Source organism: Octopus sinensis, linkage group LG10 (genome assembly GCF_006345805.1).
Source record: "Octopus sinensis linkage group LG10, ASM634580v1, whole genome shotgun sequence".
NCBI classification, from domain to species: domain Eukaryota; kingdom Metazoa; phylum Mollusca; class Cephalopoda; order Octopoda; family Octopodidae; genus Octopus; species Octopus sinensis.
Genome location: NC_043006.1, coordinates 5,747,952 through 5,767,147, shown reverse-complemented (window position 1 = coordinate 5,767,147; position 19,196 = coordinate 5,747,952). Strand labels below are relative to the sequence as shown.

General features: G+C 38.6%; 1 protein-coding gene across 2 annotated transcripts in view; it reads right to left on the bottom strand.

The window, feature by feature from the left end:
• Positions 1-19,196, bottom strand: part of LOC115216379 (unconventional myosin-Id) — a 141,852-nt gene that overhangs the window by 25,661 nt on the left and 96,995 nt on the right. Inside the window, exons 11-17 of one of the 2 annotated variants that reach the window (XM_029785674.2) lie at positions 17,309-17,419; positions 11,255-11,314; positions 9,505-9,650; positions 7,752-7,806; positions 6,137-6,214; positions 2,722-2,888; positions 734-938 (exon numbers count right to left, since the gene is read on the bottom strand). In XM_029785674.2, coding sequence (XP_029641534.1) covers positions 734-938; positions 2,722-2,888; positions 6,137-6,214; positions 7,752-7,806; positions 9,505-9,650; positions 11,255-11,314; positions 17,309-17,419 — 822 coding nt within the window. Of the gene's footprint in view, positions 1-733; positions 943-2,721; positions 2,889-6,136; positions 6,215-7,751; positions 7,807-9,504; positions 9,651-11,254; positions 11,315-17,308; positions 17,420-19,196 lie in introns of both variants that reach the window. The other variant, XM_036506271.1, reaches the window with a different exon arrangement.

Genomic DNA, 19,196 nt, shown 5'->3' with positions numbered 1-19,196 from the left:
GTGGCACATAAAAGCACCCACTACACTCTCAGAGTGGTTGGCGTTAGGAAGGGCATCCAGCTGTAGAAACTCTGCCAGATCAGATTGGAGTCTGATTCGCCAGACCTCAGTCAAATCGTCCAACCCATGCTAGCATGGAAAGCGGATGTTAAACAATGATGATGATGATGATGTTACATATACAGTTTGATATTATTACTGTTATACAGTAATAATAATAATGATATACAGAAATAATAATAGGCATTATTAAATCTCAGAATGAGATTGAAACAGTAATCGCTCGATAATGTAAAGTATAGAAGCCATCTTAACATGGCTAACCACATAGGGGGAGGGGGTGTTACTGTTGCTTTATAGCCCCAGGAGATCGTTGTCTCCAGCTGGCTTTAGACACCATTTCAGTGCCCTTGAAGTATTTGCAGAAGCATTTCAAGGGCACTGAAATGGTGTCTAAGGCCAGCTGGAGACGACGATCTTCTGGGGCTATAAAGCTACAGTAACACCTTCTCCCCCTATGTGGTTAGCCATGTTAAGATGGCTTCTATACTTTACATGAAATAATAATAGTTATGAAGGAATAATAATACAGGCTGACGCCAAACCATTCTATAATCTGATATCATTGTTGCAGTGATAATGTTTCAAATGTAAGAGAATAAAACTGCATCACTCTGTAAAAGTATCTTGGAAAACAGAAAACATTGTTAGGGAGAGATTAATAATGATTTACCTTCTGAAGAATGAGGACCAGAGACGGTATAACTTTCTCTCTTGATTCCTCTAAATAGAAAAGTATTTTGGGTGAACGTATAAAAATCTTTGTTTTGCCATATTCCACTTCTGGACTGAAATTATGTTCTGTAACGATTTCCTTAACCCCTTGTTTCACTGCACCATTATAGTTGGGCCAGGTTGCTGAGCAAATACATTTATATCTGGAAGATAGAGGAAATTTAGTCAAAGAAACTGTGATATTTTGTATCATTTAAAGATAAGCAGTCAAACATATATATATATATATATATATATATATGTTGTGTTCCAATATATCAACAACAATCATGAAATAATGATTTAATAAATTTAGCTATAGTGAGTAAATCTTCAACTTCAATTTACAATTCATATAAAATTGAAATCAAAATCAAAGTGAAATCCAATGATGGGCACGAGCACCATACGAGCATGATCGTTGACTGAGCAGCTAACCGGCTTCTGTGCCAATGGCACATAAAAGGCAACAATTAAAGGGTGATCGTTACCAGCTTTGCCTTATTGGCACTTGAGCCCTGTGCTAGTAGGGTGCTAAGAGCACCATCTGGGCATGATTGTTGTCAGAGCAGCCTACTGGCTTCCATGCTGGTGGCATGTAAGAGGCATCATTTGAGCGGGATCATTACCAATGTCACCTTACTGGCACCTGTGCTAGTGGCATGTGTAAAAAGATTCGAGTGAGGTTGTTGCGAGTACCACCTGACTGGCCCCCATGCCAGTGGCATGTAAAAAGCACCCACTACACTCACGGAGTGGTTGGCGTTAGGAAGGGCATCCAGCTGTAGAAACTCTGCCAGATCAAGATTGAAGCCTGGTGCAGCCATCTGGTTCGCCAACCCTCAGTCATACGTCTAACCCATCCTTGCATGGAAGGTGGACATTAAACGACGATGATGATGATATATATTAGTTTATAATATGAGAGTGCATAAAAGTAGCATTAGTGTTATTGAGAAGTTAGTGAGAACACAGTCATGTGTATGTACATTATTACCAAGAACATGCTATTGAACATTTATCGCAACTCAAAGGGTGCTTCAGATAGGAGTGCTACATTTTCAGACCTATATATACAGCATATATGGAGGCGCAATGGCCCAGTGGTTAGGGCAGCAGACTCGCGGTCGTAGGATCGCGGTTTCGATTCCCAGACCGGGCGTTGTGAGTGTTTATTGAGCGAAAACACCTAAAAGCTCCACGAGGCTCCGGCAGGGGTTGGTGATCCCTGCTGTACTCTTTCACCACTCTTTCTTCTGTTGGCCTGCTCGCTTAGCCAGCGGGGTGGCGTCATTCGAAGGCTAAAACAATGCGAACGCATTGTGACCAGTGATGTGTAACAACATCTGATGGTCTGGTCGGTCACGTGATCACGTGATATACAGCAAATACAACTTGGTGATTATACACTTATTTTTTTTTTACTTCTAATTAAATGTTTGGTTTTAATTAATTTTATGTATTTTCTGAAAATATATTATGTTTACGAAGGCTTTACAAGCATCTTCAGCTAGCAGGCCATGCTACAGCAGACTGATGATGAGCAAGAGTCAGAAACATGCAGGTCTCTGGATGCATGCTTAGCTGGATGGGGATGCTTGTCTCCCCTTTGTAAACATAAGGACACAGGAAATGTGTCAAAGCCGACAGGAAGTGTCGATGCTTCCTAGGGCTAAACAGCGGTGGTGTGATTCCCTTTGTGGGACTGTCACGTTAAGTTGACAGTATACAACTGCTCTATCATTCCACCACCACTCATATCTCTCTGAGATATTTAGAAATTTAATATTTCTAATATATATTTTCTGTCCCATTAATAAACATATTTGACTCTGAATGTGCATTTAGTTTCCAAAAACGATGCTCATCTCCAATTGGGGAGGTGATGTGATGTGATGACATTGGGATGGGCAATAAGTTTTATATGAACATGTTTATTAAACTCACCTACTAAGAAATCTGGTATATGTTGATCTAAAGGCAAAACCAGCTCTGCGGACTCTGACATTTTCCATTAATCCAAGATACATCACTTGATGACGGATTCTTTCATCGTCAAAGTGTACGGGAGATTTGATATCATTTGGCTTGATGCATCGCACATAATGGGGTTCCTACAGCAGAAAGGGAGCACAACCAATTAGAAGAACTTCAAAGTAAAACAAACTACGTGGGGGGGGGGGGGGGAAAGGTGGGCGTCATGGAAGATTTGGTTAGTAAAATTATAGTGTCAGAATTTTTTCAGTCTCAAAATTTACTTGTTTATAAATGTTGTTTGATTCTACACCCTTATTGTAGTAAATTAGTAAAAAACACAACATATTTCGTGACCAATATTCAAATTTCAAGAGATAAACAGGACACGACCATCATGCTTCAAATATTAATCAACTAGCAATATCGCCCGGTGTTGCTCGGGTTTGTTTCAACCCTTTAGAATTGGAATTTTTGGAAAGCAAAAATTTTGTATTATGTAGCTTGTTATTCTCATTAAGTGAACATTTTTCTGGTTGAAATACACTGAAAAATGGTGACACAGAAGTAAAAAAATCGTAAAAAATAGGGATTTTCATAGAAAAAAAAGCACCTTTTTGATGTAAATAATTTTTGGTGTTAACATGGTCCGATTTGAATTTTATCTTCTATGGAAGGAAGAGCAAGCCTTCTTCTATCATACTCTCAATTTAGGTCAACTTGCACCACAAGGTCTCGGAGGAGGTAGTGTTAGTTGAAGGCTACCAAACCTGCCATACACAGACAACTACATCTTTATATATATAGATTTTTGCCAAAGATGACACTGGAGCTTGATGCAGCCCTGCAACTTGCTAGTTCCCTGCCAAACCATCCTATCTATGTGGCAAGTTGGCTTAATCATTAGCATTCCAGGCAAAATGCCTAACAACATTTCATCCATCCTTAGGTTCTGAGTTCAAATTCTGCCAAGGTCAATTTTACCTTTCATCCTTTTTTGGGATCGATGAAAGAAGCACCGGTTGGACAGTGGGATCGATGTAATTAACTAGTCCCCTCCCCCAAAACTTAAGGCCTTTGTGCCTATAGTAGAAAGAATTATTATTAGCATTATTACGGAGTGGTTGGCGTTAGGAAGGGCATCCAGCTGTAGAAACACTGCCAGATCAGACTGGGCCTGATGCAGCCTTCTGGCTTCACAGACCCCTGTTGAACCGTCCAACCCATGCTAGCATGGAAAGTGGACGCTAAATGATGATGATGATGATGATTATTATTATTGGTATTATGTTGACAAAAACAGAAAATTAATTATACTCTAAATGTCAAGGCAAAGAAAATAAGCAAAATGAAATACTTTAATATTAAAACTGCAACATAATAATAATAATAATAATAATAATAATTGTGTACAGTGCTCAGGTGCACTACAACTCATCTAAAGTGTATATATAATCAGGTGTAGTTTCGGCGGATTTCGGAAAGCATGAGGGCCTTAAAGGATGCAGTGTCATGGCAGTTAACAACTGACGCAGGCAGTTTGTTCCATGCTTCAGCAACTCTGAGCGTGAAAAAATGTTTCCGAAAGTCATGGGAGCTGTGCTGTTTTCTGACTTTGTAGGGATGTCCACATGTGTTAGACACATGGAGATCAAAAAGGTGTTCAGTGTTGTTGTTGGTGAGGTGGTTGATAACTTTGTGGGTGTTTACCAAGTCCGTCGCCATGAACCGGAGCTTCAGTGAATCCATGCCCAGGGAAACAAGGCGCTCAGAATATGGTAGGTGTCTGATGGAGGGTATGCGTTTGGTTGCACGTCTCTGGACAGATTCCAGGAGGTCAATGTTCTGAGCAAGATAGGGGTTCAAAACTGATGATGCGAATTCCAAGTGTGGTCGTACCATAGCTGTATACAGTTTTAAATAGATGGCTGGAGAGCGGCTAACAAAAGTCTTGCTGAGTGATGCCAAGACACTCTCGGCCTTCTTGACAATTTTAGAGATATACTTTGTCCAACGCAAATCACTGCTGACAGTGATGCCTAGGTCACGCTCGCAAGAGGATTTCTTGATATCAGTGTTGTGGAGGGAGTATGTGGACGCAGGGTTTTTTCTCCCAAAATGCATGGTGGTACACTTGTCCACAGCCAGTTTCAGTTGTCAGTCTGCCAATATAAGACAGTAAGGCCATTGATGTATTTATGTATTTGTTTTGCAAGATTCCTGATGTGAAATCAGGTTAAAACTGATAATGTTTATATTTGGGGGTGGTCATATTTTGCCAATTAAACACTTCAGTTTTATTTTTATTATTTTGTCTTTGTCTAAACTCTCATCACACATCCTATGACCTCATCAGTGATACTCAATCCCATTGATATAATTTCATTAAAAAGGTTAAAAATTAGGTAGAGAGCCCAAAACCTTTGAGGAGAAAATAGGAAAAGCAACTTGGAATAAAATCTGTGTTGAGTGTGAGACCATGTGGGAAGATGGAAGCACAACATCGCCATCACTAGTGATCACTCCAAATGCCATGATGTTGACTGGATGATTGATTTTTATCCTCTCGGTATATGTTCTGGGGACACAGCAAGCGAACAGTTGTTCTGTGTGTTCATATGATACTGGCAGAAATTCTCCTCATCTGAGAAAAACCAAAGGATGTTGAGTTGGAGGGGATGCTTTGGTTTGTTCAAAAGGCTTTGTAGCGAGGTCTTTCCTCTTGTCCTCAATGGCTTGGGATAAAAATTGGCTTTTTCTCATCTTGTATGAGGAATACCGAATGCCTTCATGCACTGCCTGCCTGATAAGAAAATCAGACACTTCTATGTCCCTGGCGATAGACCTGATTGACTTGGAGGGACCGTTGTCAATCATGGCCTGGAGATCTGACCAACAAATTCAGGAGTTCTTTTCTTAGAAAGATCAGAGTGAATTTTCTGAGCTGCTGTACATTCATAATCACCACTAGACTCAATCAATAAATAAATCAATTACTCTCTCTCTCTCTCTATATATATATATATCTATCTCTCCATCTATATATATCTCTCTCTCTATCTCTCCATCTATATATATATCTCTCTCTATCTATCTCTTCATCCATCTATATATATATATATATATATATATATATATATCTAGACAGACAGACAAATGAAAAGTGGCAGTTCTGTTCTTGAGATTTCCTTAAAAACCAATTGATTAAAGTATCATACAACCCTAATAGCTTAATGATTTAAAAAAGTGAGAAATGAATAAAGAAATACTCCAAGAGATTGGAAACTGTTCATTGAGAAGCATTTGGCTATTGAGAAGAAAATCTTTAAAGTAAATAAAAGTAAGGGTTTATTTATATATATTATATGAGCAAAATAACAGGACTTACTTTGCTTGCCAAATTGGCTACAAGTGCAATTATTGAGTTTTTGAAGTTGGTACCAGCAGTCGGGGGACGTTTTGTGGTCTGAAACCAAAAAGTAAATATAAAACTAGTGCTGTATACACCGTTAGTATTATTGTGTGTGTGTGTGTGTGTGTGTGTAAGTATATATATATATATATATATATATATATATATATATATTTATAATAAGTGTAGGTGGCATACGAGTGGGTATATATTTATAAAAAAGAAGTTTGAAAACGCCACTAAATAATATAAATTTAAATTTTCTGAGAGATTTTACGTGTTTCGGTTCTTTTTGAAAAAACGAACCTTATCAAAAATATTTTTAAAAGTGTAATAAAAAAGTTCATAATTGTTTCTTACTAGTCTCAACAGAGTCCACATGGTGGTGTTTTGTGGTGGGGAGCATAACGGCTGTCTTGTGCATTGACTAGATTCATTGGCTGTAATTGGGAAAATGATCAGCAGCCAAAATAGCAGTAAGAAGCAATTACTCTTTTTACTCTTTTACTTGTTTCAGTCATTTGACTGCGGCCATGCTGGAGCACCGCCTTTAGTCGAGCAACTTGACCCCAGGACTTATTCTTTTTGTAAGCCCAGTACTTATTCTATCATTCTCTTTTTGCTGAACCGCTAAGTGACGGGGACGTAAACACACCAGCATCGGTTGTCAAGCAATGCTAGGGAACACACAAACACACATATATACGACAGGCTTATTTCAGTTTCCGTCTACCAAATCCACTCACGGGGCTATAGCAGAAGACACTTGCCCAAGATGCCACGCAGTGGGACTGAACCCGGAACCATGTGGTTGGTAAGCAAGCTACTTACCACACAGCCACTCCTGCGCCTATGAACTTTTTTATTACACTTAACTTTTTAAAATATTTTTGATAAGGTTCGTTTTTTTAAGAAGAACCAAAACATGTAAAATCTCTAAGAAAATTAAAATTTATCTTATATAGTGGCGTTTTCAAACTTCTTTTTTATAAGTAAATAAATAAATAAATATATATACATATATATATATATATAATATATATATATATATATTATATATATATATATATATATATATAGTACAAAGTAAGATAGGGGTTATGGAAATAGTATATATACTGTGCTTATGGATGTATATGTGTGTATATATGTATATGGGTATTTGGATATTTGTTTATTTTTTTATATATATATTAAATAATATGTGTATCATGTTTAATGTATTTCTACATTAAAAGTATCAGAGAAAGCTGTTTAGTCTATCATATTGAGAGAAAGACACAAAAACCTATTTCCTGAAAATTTGTCATGGAGAATCTTAATGTTAATATAAAGATATTATATCAGAGTATAATTTCCAGTAATGATGTTAGCAAAATTTTAGATCATTTAATTTCTTTGGTTCCTGTTGTGTTTTGGAGAGTAACCTCTGTATTCTGTACTGAATGGAGCATCAGAGTATCTCCTGATGTCAGTTTTAAAGAGTAACTTCCAGAATCAATTACCGATATTCTAGAGAGTTTTTCTATGTCCCTTGTTTTAAAGTGACTGTAAGACAACATCTAGAGTCCATGTAAGGAATTATACTTACCTCAGATATTTTAAGGCTGCCATCTGGCCACATAAGTTTTAGTAATTCGTCTTTGCTGAAAAAGAAAGAATAAAATACCTTGTTACTGTTAATTAGTTTTTTTTATTAAATTTTCTTTTGGTGGTTTCAGAAAGATGAATAAAATGTGTCATTTGAAGTGTAACTTAGAAGAAAGCATGTGAGACAAAATTCTATATTCGTCCGAATCGTGGCCGAAGCCAGTGCCGCCTCGACTGGCTTCCGTGCAGGTGGCACGTAAAATGCACCAATCCGACCATGGCCGATGCCAGCCTCGCCTGGCACCAGTGCAGGTGGCACGTAAAAAGCACCCACTACACTCACGGAGTGGTTGGTGTTAGGAAGGGCATCCAGCTGTAGAAACATTGCCAGATAAGACCGGAGCCTGGTGCAGCCTTCTGGCTTCCCAGATCCCCGGTCGAACCGTCCAACCCATGCTAGCATGGAGAACGGACGTTAAACGATGATGATGATGTATATAGTGAATGTTGACTTGTACAAAGATGAATAGGACGCACAGACATAGACTAAAGCAAATATCATACATCCCTGCTTCATTTATACAAACCAATTTTTTTAAATGATATTCATTTACTAATAAGTTATCAAACCACAACTAGAATAATATTTTACTTCTATCACTCCTCAGTTGAGTCTTTCACATTTAAACATTTTGTGAATAAATACAAAATTGGAAATCCACAAAAAGGAAGTTGTCATGCCTCTGACAATTTTATCAAGACACCAATTCTAGAGAAGATGGAGGGGAGAATATGATGGATAAGGGGTGGATAAAGGTTATAGGGATTTTGAATTAATTTTTATTCACAAAATTTCTATAAGAAAAAAAAAGAAAAAAAAAATCAACTGAGGAACTCTAAGTCATGTAAATAGAATAAAGGAGTATTTAAAACAACAATTCCCCTTCTCCATAATAGTAGTGTGAAATATTTCAGTATTCTAAAGAGAAACAGGAATGTAAATCATAAACCAGGTCTTTGAAGAGTAAAAGTAAAGCTTGATCATCCTTTAAGGGATTATTACAGTATGGAATAAAAGAAGGAGTCAGGAATTATTTCTAGAAGCTAGGAGCTAAAAGGTCAACTTTTGACTTACCTATTTAAAATTTAGGACCCCAGAAAATTAATCCTTTATAGCTTACTGGCACTATGACCCGGCGTTGCCGGGTCATAGTGCTAGTGCATACATATACAGCTGCGTGCATGTGCACATACATGCGAGTACTGTCCAAATCTCCGACCAATCACATACACCTAGCTGGCATTCAATTGGCGTATCAAGTTTCGAGCATTTTGATTGGGTTTTGGATAGAAAATTCACAAAAAGAGTCACTTCTATTGATTTTTTTAATGGCTTTGCGGGGTGACTGGGGTAATGTAAAGATGTGCACGACCACCCTTGGACGGTTTTGAATGACCATAGAAAGTGCAAGCCCTCTAACTGAAAAATTGTGGATTTGTATAAAGGATATGCACACACACACACACACACACACACACACACACACACACACAGACATTTTGCCGTTTATATATATATGGAGATAATTTTTATTATAAAACAAAATTAGATGAAAACATAATTTAGATTAGATCGTAAGGTTAATTACAATCTTTTAAGCAAATACGTAAAATGAATATGTGAAGAACTACAGTGGTAGTTGTTTAAAAGTCACAGACAAGGGACATGCAGTTTCTCAAACAAAAGGAGTTACCTATTAAAAAGCATTCTTTTAATATCTTGGTAGAGAGTGTCTTTATTTTTATCCAAAAATCCATTGACATTGTATGTCACATCTCCTGCATAATGTTTTATCCGAAAATCTCGGCCATGTTCCATGCCTTTATCTGCTGGTGACAACTAAATAAGAGATATGCAAAAAAAATATTCCAAATATTTGCTTTCTATTTCAAAATATTCAATCTCTTGAGATCAATGTTTCATATTATAAAGTGATTAGCAGTGAATTATTCTTCAAAATGTTATTTTTATTATTATTATTATTATTATTGAGTGAGAGAGCAGCGCATGCCATCAAAGTGACACTGGGGTAAAATATATGAAGCCCAGTATACCCATCATGACAACCTATCTGATACATTAGGCACATGCATCACAACCATATGTGCACGACATGGTGATCTCATATCAAGATAAACAGCACATGACCTTGCAGGTGGGGCCCAGTTAGAATTTTCTTCTGGTCGAGTAACCCATCCCACTCAAAAGGTCCCTGAAAAAGGGTTGTTGAAGGATGTTGAACGAAACACCCAGGTTTCCAGAGGTGAATTATTCAAACCCCACAGAATCCCTCTCAACACATGGCTATGATGCTCCCCCACTACTTCTGCTCGTGATCAGAGATGCACATATCGTCAGACACTAAGGGACATGCTCAATTGGTTATGGTCAAACAACTGACAAGCAAATCTGTGGTATTGAGCTGAATATTTGCTGTAGCCCATCTTTTGTACCAAGACAAAACAATGCACATGATAACACTTCCAATCAGTTAGGATCAGAAGCCACGAGAGCCACTGCCTGGTACTGCATTAATTATTATTATTACTATTATTATTATATTATTATTATTATTATTATTGAGTGAGAGAGCAGCGCATGCCATCAAAGTGACACTGGGGTAAAATATATGAAGCCCAGTATACCATCATGACAACCTATCTGATACATTAGGCACATGCATCACAACCATATGTGCACGACATGGTGATCTCATATCAAGATAAACAGCACATGACCTTGCAGGTGGGGCCCAGTTAGAATTTTCTTCTGGTCGAGTAACCATCCCACTCAAAAGGTCCCTGAAAAAGGGTTGTTGAAGGATGTTGAACGAAACACCCAGGTTTCCAGAGGTGAATTATTCAAACCCCACAGAATCCCTCTCAACACATGGCTATGATGCTCCCCCACTACTTCTGCTCGTGATCAGAGATGCACATATCGTCAGACACTAAGGGACATGCTCAATTGGTTATGGTCAAACAACTGACAAGCAAATCTGTGGTATTGAGCTGAATATTTGCTGTAGCCCATCTTTTGTACCAAGACAAAACAATGCACATGATAACACTTCCAATCAGTTAGGATCAGAAGCCACGAGAGCCACTGCCTGGTACTGCATTAATTATTATTATTACTATTATTATTATTATTATTATTATTATTACTATTACTATTATTATTATTATTATTATTTTCTGTTCAGACTTATCCCTATTTTTATAATTGGATACTTCCTCACTGTATGGTTGATATAGACAAGTCATTGAAGTGAGTGAAATAATGTTAAGTACTTTGATGTGTGGGTTATACAAAACATTTTAAAATGAGTTTAGTTAAAGAAATAATTTAAACCTTCGTATGATACTCTCTGCACTAATGCAGTTTTATTGACAAACAATTATTGCAATAAAACAAAGAAAAAAGAATTGACATTAACTTACAGCACGACAAGTGAAATGTTTGTGTTTATTGAGGGTTTTGGAAAGTTCTTCTAAGAATTTCTGAAAGATAAAAATAACATTTAGTATTTTTAAAAAATGGCAAAAAAAAAAGGTTATGATGGTGGGGGGTGTTGATGAGATGATGGAAAAGTTACCAAATTCATAGTTGAATAATTATAATGGTTTCAAATTTTAGCACAAGGCCAGTAATTTTGGAGTGGTGGTGGTGGTAGTGGTCGTGTAGAAGTCAATTAAATCAACTCCAGTGCTTTACTGGTAATTTTTAAATCAATCCCAAGAGGATGAATGTCGACCTCAACAGAATTTGAACCCAGAACAAAAAGACAAGCAAAATTCAATCAAGCATTTTGGTGTGCAGCCCACTGTCTTACTGTAAATCCTCGAGTATAATCCACGTTTTCCCCCCAAAATTTAAAGGTCAAAATCCCTAGTGCGTACTATATACGAGGTTAAAAATGAAAAATATTTTCTAAGCAATGTCTGAGTCTCTATTTGCTGTCCGGCAATGTTTATTCATGGCACGTAAAAAGCACCATCCGATCGTGGCCGTTGCCAGCCTCGCCTGGCCCCCATGCCGGTGGCACGTGAAAAGCACCATCCGTCCGCGGCCACTTGCCAGCTCCATCTGGCACCTGTGCGGGTGGCACGTAAAAAGCACCCACTACACTCACAGAGTGGTTGGCGTTAGGAAGGGAATCCAGCCGTAGAAACACTGCCAGATCAGACTGGGCCTGATGCAGCCTTCTGGCTTCACAGACCCCAGTTGAACCGTCCAACCCATGCTAGCATGGAAAGCGGACGCTAAATGATGATGATGATTTTGTAATGTAGGGCGCAAAAATACCTTAAGCTAAGCCTGAAAGCAATGAAGTCATAAAAGAATCATCCATAACTTGCAGGAAGCAACATTTATTAAATGTTATTACTGTTATTTCTTTATTTTCTGCAAACAAAATGCACAAAAAAGCTACACGTAGGTGTTGTGGTTGTATGCAGTAGATGGTAGATTGTTGAGGGCTGTTCAGAGTTTTTATAGAGCTGAGTTACCAGTGCCGGTGGGCACGTAAGAGAACCATCCGAACGTGGCCGTTGCCAGCCCCGCCCTGACTGGCCTCGTGCTGGTGGCACGTAAAAAGCACCATCCGTTCATGGCCGTTGCCAGCCTCGCCTGGCCCCCGTGCCGGTGGCACATAAAAAGCACCATCCGATCGTGGCCATTTGCCAGCCTCGCCTGGCCCCCGTGCCGGTGGCACATAAAAAGCACCATCCGATCGTGGCCATTTGCCAGACTCGTCTGGCACGTAAAAAGCACCAACTACACTCATGGAGTGGAGTGGTTGGTGTTAGGAAGGGCATCCAGCCATAGAAACATTGCCAGATCAAACTGGGCCTGGTGCAGCCTTCTGGCTTCACAGACCCCAGTTGAACCGTCCAACCCATGCTAGCATGGAAACCGGACGCTAAATGATGATGATGACGATGATTTTGTGATGTAGGGTGCAAAAATATCTTAAGCTAATCCTGAAAGCAATGAAGTCATAAAAGAATCATCCATAACTTGCAGGAAGCAACATTTATTAAATGTTATTACTGTTATTTCTTTATTTTCTGCAAACAAAATGCACAAAAAAGCTACACGTAGGTGTTGTGGTTGTATGGAGTAGATGGTAGATTGTTGAGGGCTGTTCAGAGTTTTTATAGAGAAAGTAAGGCGTGTGTTAAGGTGGGTAGTGAAGTAAGTGAGTGGTTTGAGGTGAAGCTGGGGTAAAGATGGTTATGTGATGTCTTCGTGGCTGTTTAATTTATATTTGGATGGTGTGGTGAGAGAGGTAAATGCTAGAACCCTTGGTAAGGGGTCCCAAATGGAGGGAGAAAATGGAGAGAAACAGCTGGTGAGTCAGTTGTTGTTTGCTGAGGATACAACATTGGTGGGGGATTCGGAAGAGCAACTGAGGAGACTGGTAGTAGAGTTTGGAAGAGTGTGTGAGAGGAGGAAACTGAAAGTGAATGTAGCTAAGAGTAAGGTGATGAGATGTTCAAGAGATGGAATGGCTGGTAGGGTTGGATATGAGTATAAATGGTGAGATGTTAGAGGAGGTGTTTTTAAGTATCTAGGGTTGCATGTGGCAGTGGATAGGAGGTTGGCTAAGGAGGTGGATTACAGAGTGAGGGAGGGGATTAAGATACTTTGAGTTGTGAACGGTATGCTGAGAGATAAAAGGTTGAGAATGAAAGTGAAAAGAGGTGGGTATGAGGACGTGATTGTGCCGACAATGTTATATGGTGCAGAGACGTGAAGGCTGAGAGAGGTGGAAAGGAGGCGACCAGATGAGTTCGAGATGAGATGTCTGTGGGCTGTGGTTGGTGTGACACGGATGGACAGGATGAGGAATGAGGAGGTGTGAAAATGAGCAGGAATGAGAGAAAAACTAACAACCAAATTGGATAGACGAATGTTGAGGTGGTTTGGCCACATGGAGAGGATGGATGAGGAGCAGATGGTAAAGAGGGTGATGAAGGCTGAAGTGGTAGGGAGCAGAACCAGGGGCAGACCTCAGTTTGTGTGGATGGATGGAATGAGGAAAACTTTGGTGGTTAGAGGTGTTGGAGTAACAGAGGCAAGAGAGTTTATAAACGATAGGAAAGCTTGGAGAGTGTTTGTGGATGGATGAGTAAATTTTGATGTTGCTCAAAGGAGTACAGAACCAGCATGAAGCAATGGGGATAAACCAGCATATGCTGTTGGGTCCTGCTGCTGATATTGGGGGTTGCGTTCTATGCCTTGACCCAAGCATAGAATGAGCCGCTCCCCTTTGGGCCAGGAAATGAATGGGATGCCTGGTGTGTGTGTGTCTTGTGACTACCCCCTCCTTGTGCTTAGTATTATATATATATAAAATTTTTATAATTATGAGTATAATTATAATTAGGGTTCAGCAAAAAATTTGCTTCTTATGGTACAGAAATAGCTAGTTTTGGCTGCTATTTCTAAATTTCGCTATGTGGTGAAGCAAATTTTTTGCTGAACCTTAATTATAATTATACTTATAATTATAAAAAATTTTGTTTAAGTTTACCGATAATGGTTCGTTTAACATGCTAAACTACTTAGTAAAATTATTAATTATTAATTAATTAATTAATTTTACCCTTTATTAGATATATATACTCTTTTTACTCTTTTACTTGCTTCAGTCATTTGACTGCGGCCATGCTGGAGCACCGCCTTTAGTCGAGCAAATCGAACTCGGGACTTATTCTTTGTAAGCCCAGTACTTATTCTATCGGTCTCTTTTGCCGAACCGCTAAGTGACGGGGACGTAAACACACCAGCATCGGTTGTCAAGCAATGCTAGGGAGACAAACACAGACACATACATATATATATATACATATATACGACAGGCTTCTTTCAGTTTCCGTCTACCAAATCCACTCACAAGGCATCGGTCGGCCCGGGGCTGTATCAGAAGACACTTTCCCAAGATGCCACGCAGTGGGACTGAACCCGGAACCATGTGGTTGGTTAGCAAGCTACTTACCACACAGCCACTCCTGTGTCTATATATATAATACTAAGCACAAGTCCTGAAATTTGGGCGTAGGGGTGAGGCTAGTCGATAAAAACAACTCCAGTATTTAACAGGATAGTAAACAAAATCGGCCTCTGCGAAATTTGAACTCAGAACGTAAAAAATTGACGAAATATGCGAAACATTTTGTTCCCGTTTCTTCCAATGACGTCAGCGAAGTTAATAATTCAAATTGGTGTCAAGGGAGGCTACAAAATTACTACAGTTCTTTCAAGGGAGATAACTTACCACGCGACTAACTCTCCCAAAAGAGATAATTAAAAGATGCCTCTTTTTCCCCTTCCACTGAGTTAACAACAGGATACTCTTTTTACTCTTTTTTTTTTTTTTTACTTGTTTCTGTCATTTGACAGTGGCCATGCTGGAGCACCACCTTTAGTCGAGCAAATCGACCGCGGGACTTATTCTTTGTAAGCCCAGTACTTATTCTATCGGTCTCTTTTGCTGAACCGCTAAGTGATGAGGATGTAAACACACCATCAACGGTTGTCAAGCAATGCTAGGGGGACAAACACAGACACACAAACACACACATACATACATATATATATACATATATACGACAGGCTTCTTTCAGTTTCCGTCTACCAAATCCACTCACAAGGCATTGGTCGGCCCGGGGCTATAGCAGAAGACACTTGCCCAAGATGCCTAATTAAGAAAAATTCTATTAAATTATGAAGTTGAAACTGAATAAATACTATAAAACAGTGAAGATTTTCGACAAGGGATTAGAAAAAAAATATACTTCAGATTTCATTTTTGGATTTGGTTTGCAAGATTCTTTATATGAGTTCGTGTGTTGAAGCATATTCTGCTGTGTCTGGGGAGAGTCATTTTCTTTTTGTGCCTTATAATGTAACACACTCACCAGTAAAATTTCCACTTATTTCTTATTTTTATTTTTCCTAAAATTTTCCTTGCATCTTGCAACCTTTTCAATAGTCTTTGAAAAGGCTGCAACACACAACGAAAATTTTAGGAAAATCATCGTTTAACGTCCGCTTTCCATGCTAGCATGGGTTGGACGGTTCAACTGGGGGTCTGGGAAGCCTGAAGGCTGCACCAAGCCAGTCAGATCTGGCAGTATTTCTACAGCTGGATGCCCTTCCTAATGCCAACCACTCCGTGAGTGTAGTGGGTGCTTTTTATGTGCCACCGACACAGGTGCCAGACGAGGCTGGCAAACGGCCACGCTCGGATGGTGTTTTTTTTACGTGCCACGGACACAGGTGCCAGACGAGGCTGCCAAACGGCCACGCTCGGATGGTAAGAAATAAGTGGAAATTTTACTGGTGAGTGTGTTACATTATAAGGCACAAAAAGAAAATGACTCTCCCCAGACACAACAGAATATGCTTCAGATATTTCACAGGTTTTGTTAAACAGCTTGTAAATATTGGTTTTAGATGTCATATCAGCACATTCAGCTCTGATTGAACACACATATTGATTCCAGGTGAACGTAGGTGTAAAATATTAAATCTGTTTTCAATTGTAACATCTTGTGTTTGCCCATTGCTACTTCAATAGTTCTATATTTTTTTTTGCCCCTCCCCTCTTTTCTCAAATTTATATTAGGATCGTTGATTTTCAAAATGGCCAATATATTGTTGCTCATTGATTTGATGTCATAGGTTGGGTTATTAGAAAGGTTTTATTGGGTTTTTACCAATGTTTAGCTTTGCACCAAAACCAGAGAATAATATTTTTAATTCAATTTAAAAATTAGGTGATAATACTCTTACTTGTTTCAGTCATGTGACTGCGGCCATGCTGGAGCATCACCTTTAGTCGAGCAAATCGACCCCAGGACTTATTCTTTGCGAGCCAAGTACTTGTTCTACCGTTTTCTTTTGTTGAACCGCTAAGTTATGGGGACGTAAACACACCAGCATCGGTTGTCAAACGATTTGGGGGGGGGGGGCAAACACAGACACACAAACACACACACATATATATATACAGACATATATACATACATATATATATACATATATACGACGGGCTTCTTTTCAGTTTCTGTCTACCAAATCCACTCACAAAGCTTTAATTGGCCCGAGGCTATAGTAGAAAACACTTGCCCAAGGTGCCATGCAGTGGGACTGAACCCGGAACCATGTGGTTGGTAAGCAAGCTACTTACCACACAGCCACTCTATAGTGATGAAAAAAAAGCAACAGCTTTCATTTCGATGCTACCAAATCTTTCCACTGAAAAAATTTCAATGAATTAGATGCACAAATCAGTTTAAAACTTCAGAATTCTTTGGCAGGAACCGTGTAGCAAGAAGAAGTAAGAATTGACTCACCTCACCCACCCAACTCCATCTGATTGGTTGTATTTATTTGTGACTCAAGAAGGACATAAGCATTACAATCTCATTTGCTCTCATATAAACATGAGAAACATACTGCTTTTAGAATAAATATATACCTACCGCATCAGTCATTTTCCCTGGGGTGAGACAAGCTTCATCCAATAAAGCCAATATTCCTTTATGGGATTGTTCAACCAAATCACAGATTATTTTGTTGTTGAAATAGTCTACCTGTTAAGAAAAACAATTTACTTTAGACATTAAAGACAATCTATCAGTCCTTTGTTTCCTTAACTCTTTTGGTCCTAACCCTTTTGATACCAGTCATACCTTGATCTAAGATGCAAACTTTTTGTCTTAAGGTGATCTAAATTAAAACCTGCATTCAAAATTTCATGTTAACTTATGTTCAAAACACCATTTGTATATTTATTTTGAGGTGCTCTGTGTTTCTTTCAATTCCCTTAAATATAACAAAGAATTTAGTAAAATAACTTAGTTATCATTCAGCAAGTGTTAGGAGCATAAATTGTGACTAAAGTTTGGTGGAAGATTTTAGTTCAGAACTTATGAAAACAAGACATTTGTAGCCATAGCTGGAGCTGGTTTCAGCCAGGTTGGTAACAAAAGGGTTAAGAATTGTTTCTCTATTATATAGTTGAACCTTTTTGTTACCATATTTCTGTTGAGATGCTCTGTATTTCTTTCAATTACTTTAAATATAACAAAGAATTTAGTAAAATAACTTAGTTATCATTCAGCTAGTGTTAGGAGCATAAATTGTGACTAAGGTTTGTGGAAGATTTTAATTCAAAACTTATGAAAACAAGACATTTGTACTACAGAGCCAGTTTCAGTCAGGTCGGTAACAAAAGGTTAAACCATTCATTTATTTTCAAAATTAATTTAAGCAATAATTGTGTACTCCAAATAAATATGCTAACAAACTGGCTTAACATTTATCAACTATAATTTAAATTAACAACAACATAACAGTATTGTTTATAAATCATTTACAAAAATTACCTGAATCAAAAGTACAAATTTTTTTTCAGGTAGGGTTCAGCTCAGCTAAAATAAAACCAGTATACTTGGGTAGTATGTACACAAGGAGAGTTTTCAAGTGATGAGATACAGATGAAAGTTATATAAGTGCCAAGCTCTAATTGTGGAAGTAGACTCAGGAAGATGTGGGACAAAGTGATGAGAAAGGATCTTTGGATGCTGACCCTCACTGAGGAAATGACAAGGGACAGGAAGATGTGATGATTTGCTGTACTTGATGAGACATGTCAAGCTAAGTAAAACCACTGTCTTCTACATGTACAACCTTGTCCTTTGAGATGCCAGTGCCACTTAAAAAGCACCTGTGCCCATGCTGTGTTAACACACCTGTACTGGTGCTGCATAAATGCTCCTGTGCTAGTGGCATGTAACAAATATCCACTACACTTTATTTCTTTATTGCCCACAAGGGGCTAAACACAGAAAGGACAAACAAGGACAGACAAACGGATTAAGTTGATTACATCGACCCCAGTGCATAACTGGTACTTAATTTATCAACCCCGAAAGGATGAAAGGCAAAGTCGACCTCGGCGGAATTTGAACTCAGAAAGTAGCGGCAGACGAAATACCTATTTCTTTATTACCCACAAGGGGCTAAACACAGAGAGGACAAACAAGGACAGACAAATGGATTAAGTTGATTACATCGAGCCCAGTGCATAACTGGTACTTAATTTATCAACCCTGAAAGGATGAAAGGCAAAGTCGACCTCGGCGGAATTTGAACTCAGAAAGTAGCGGCAGACGAAATACCTATTTCTTTATTACCCACAAGGGGCTAAACACAGAGAGGACAAACAAGGACAGACAAATGGATTAAGTTGATTACATCGACCCCAGTACATAACTGGTACTTAATTTATCAACCCCGAAAGGATGAAAGGCAAAGTCGACCTCGGCGGAATTTGAACTCAGAACGTAATGGCAGACAAAATATGGC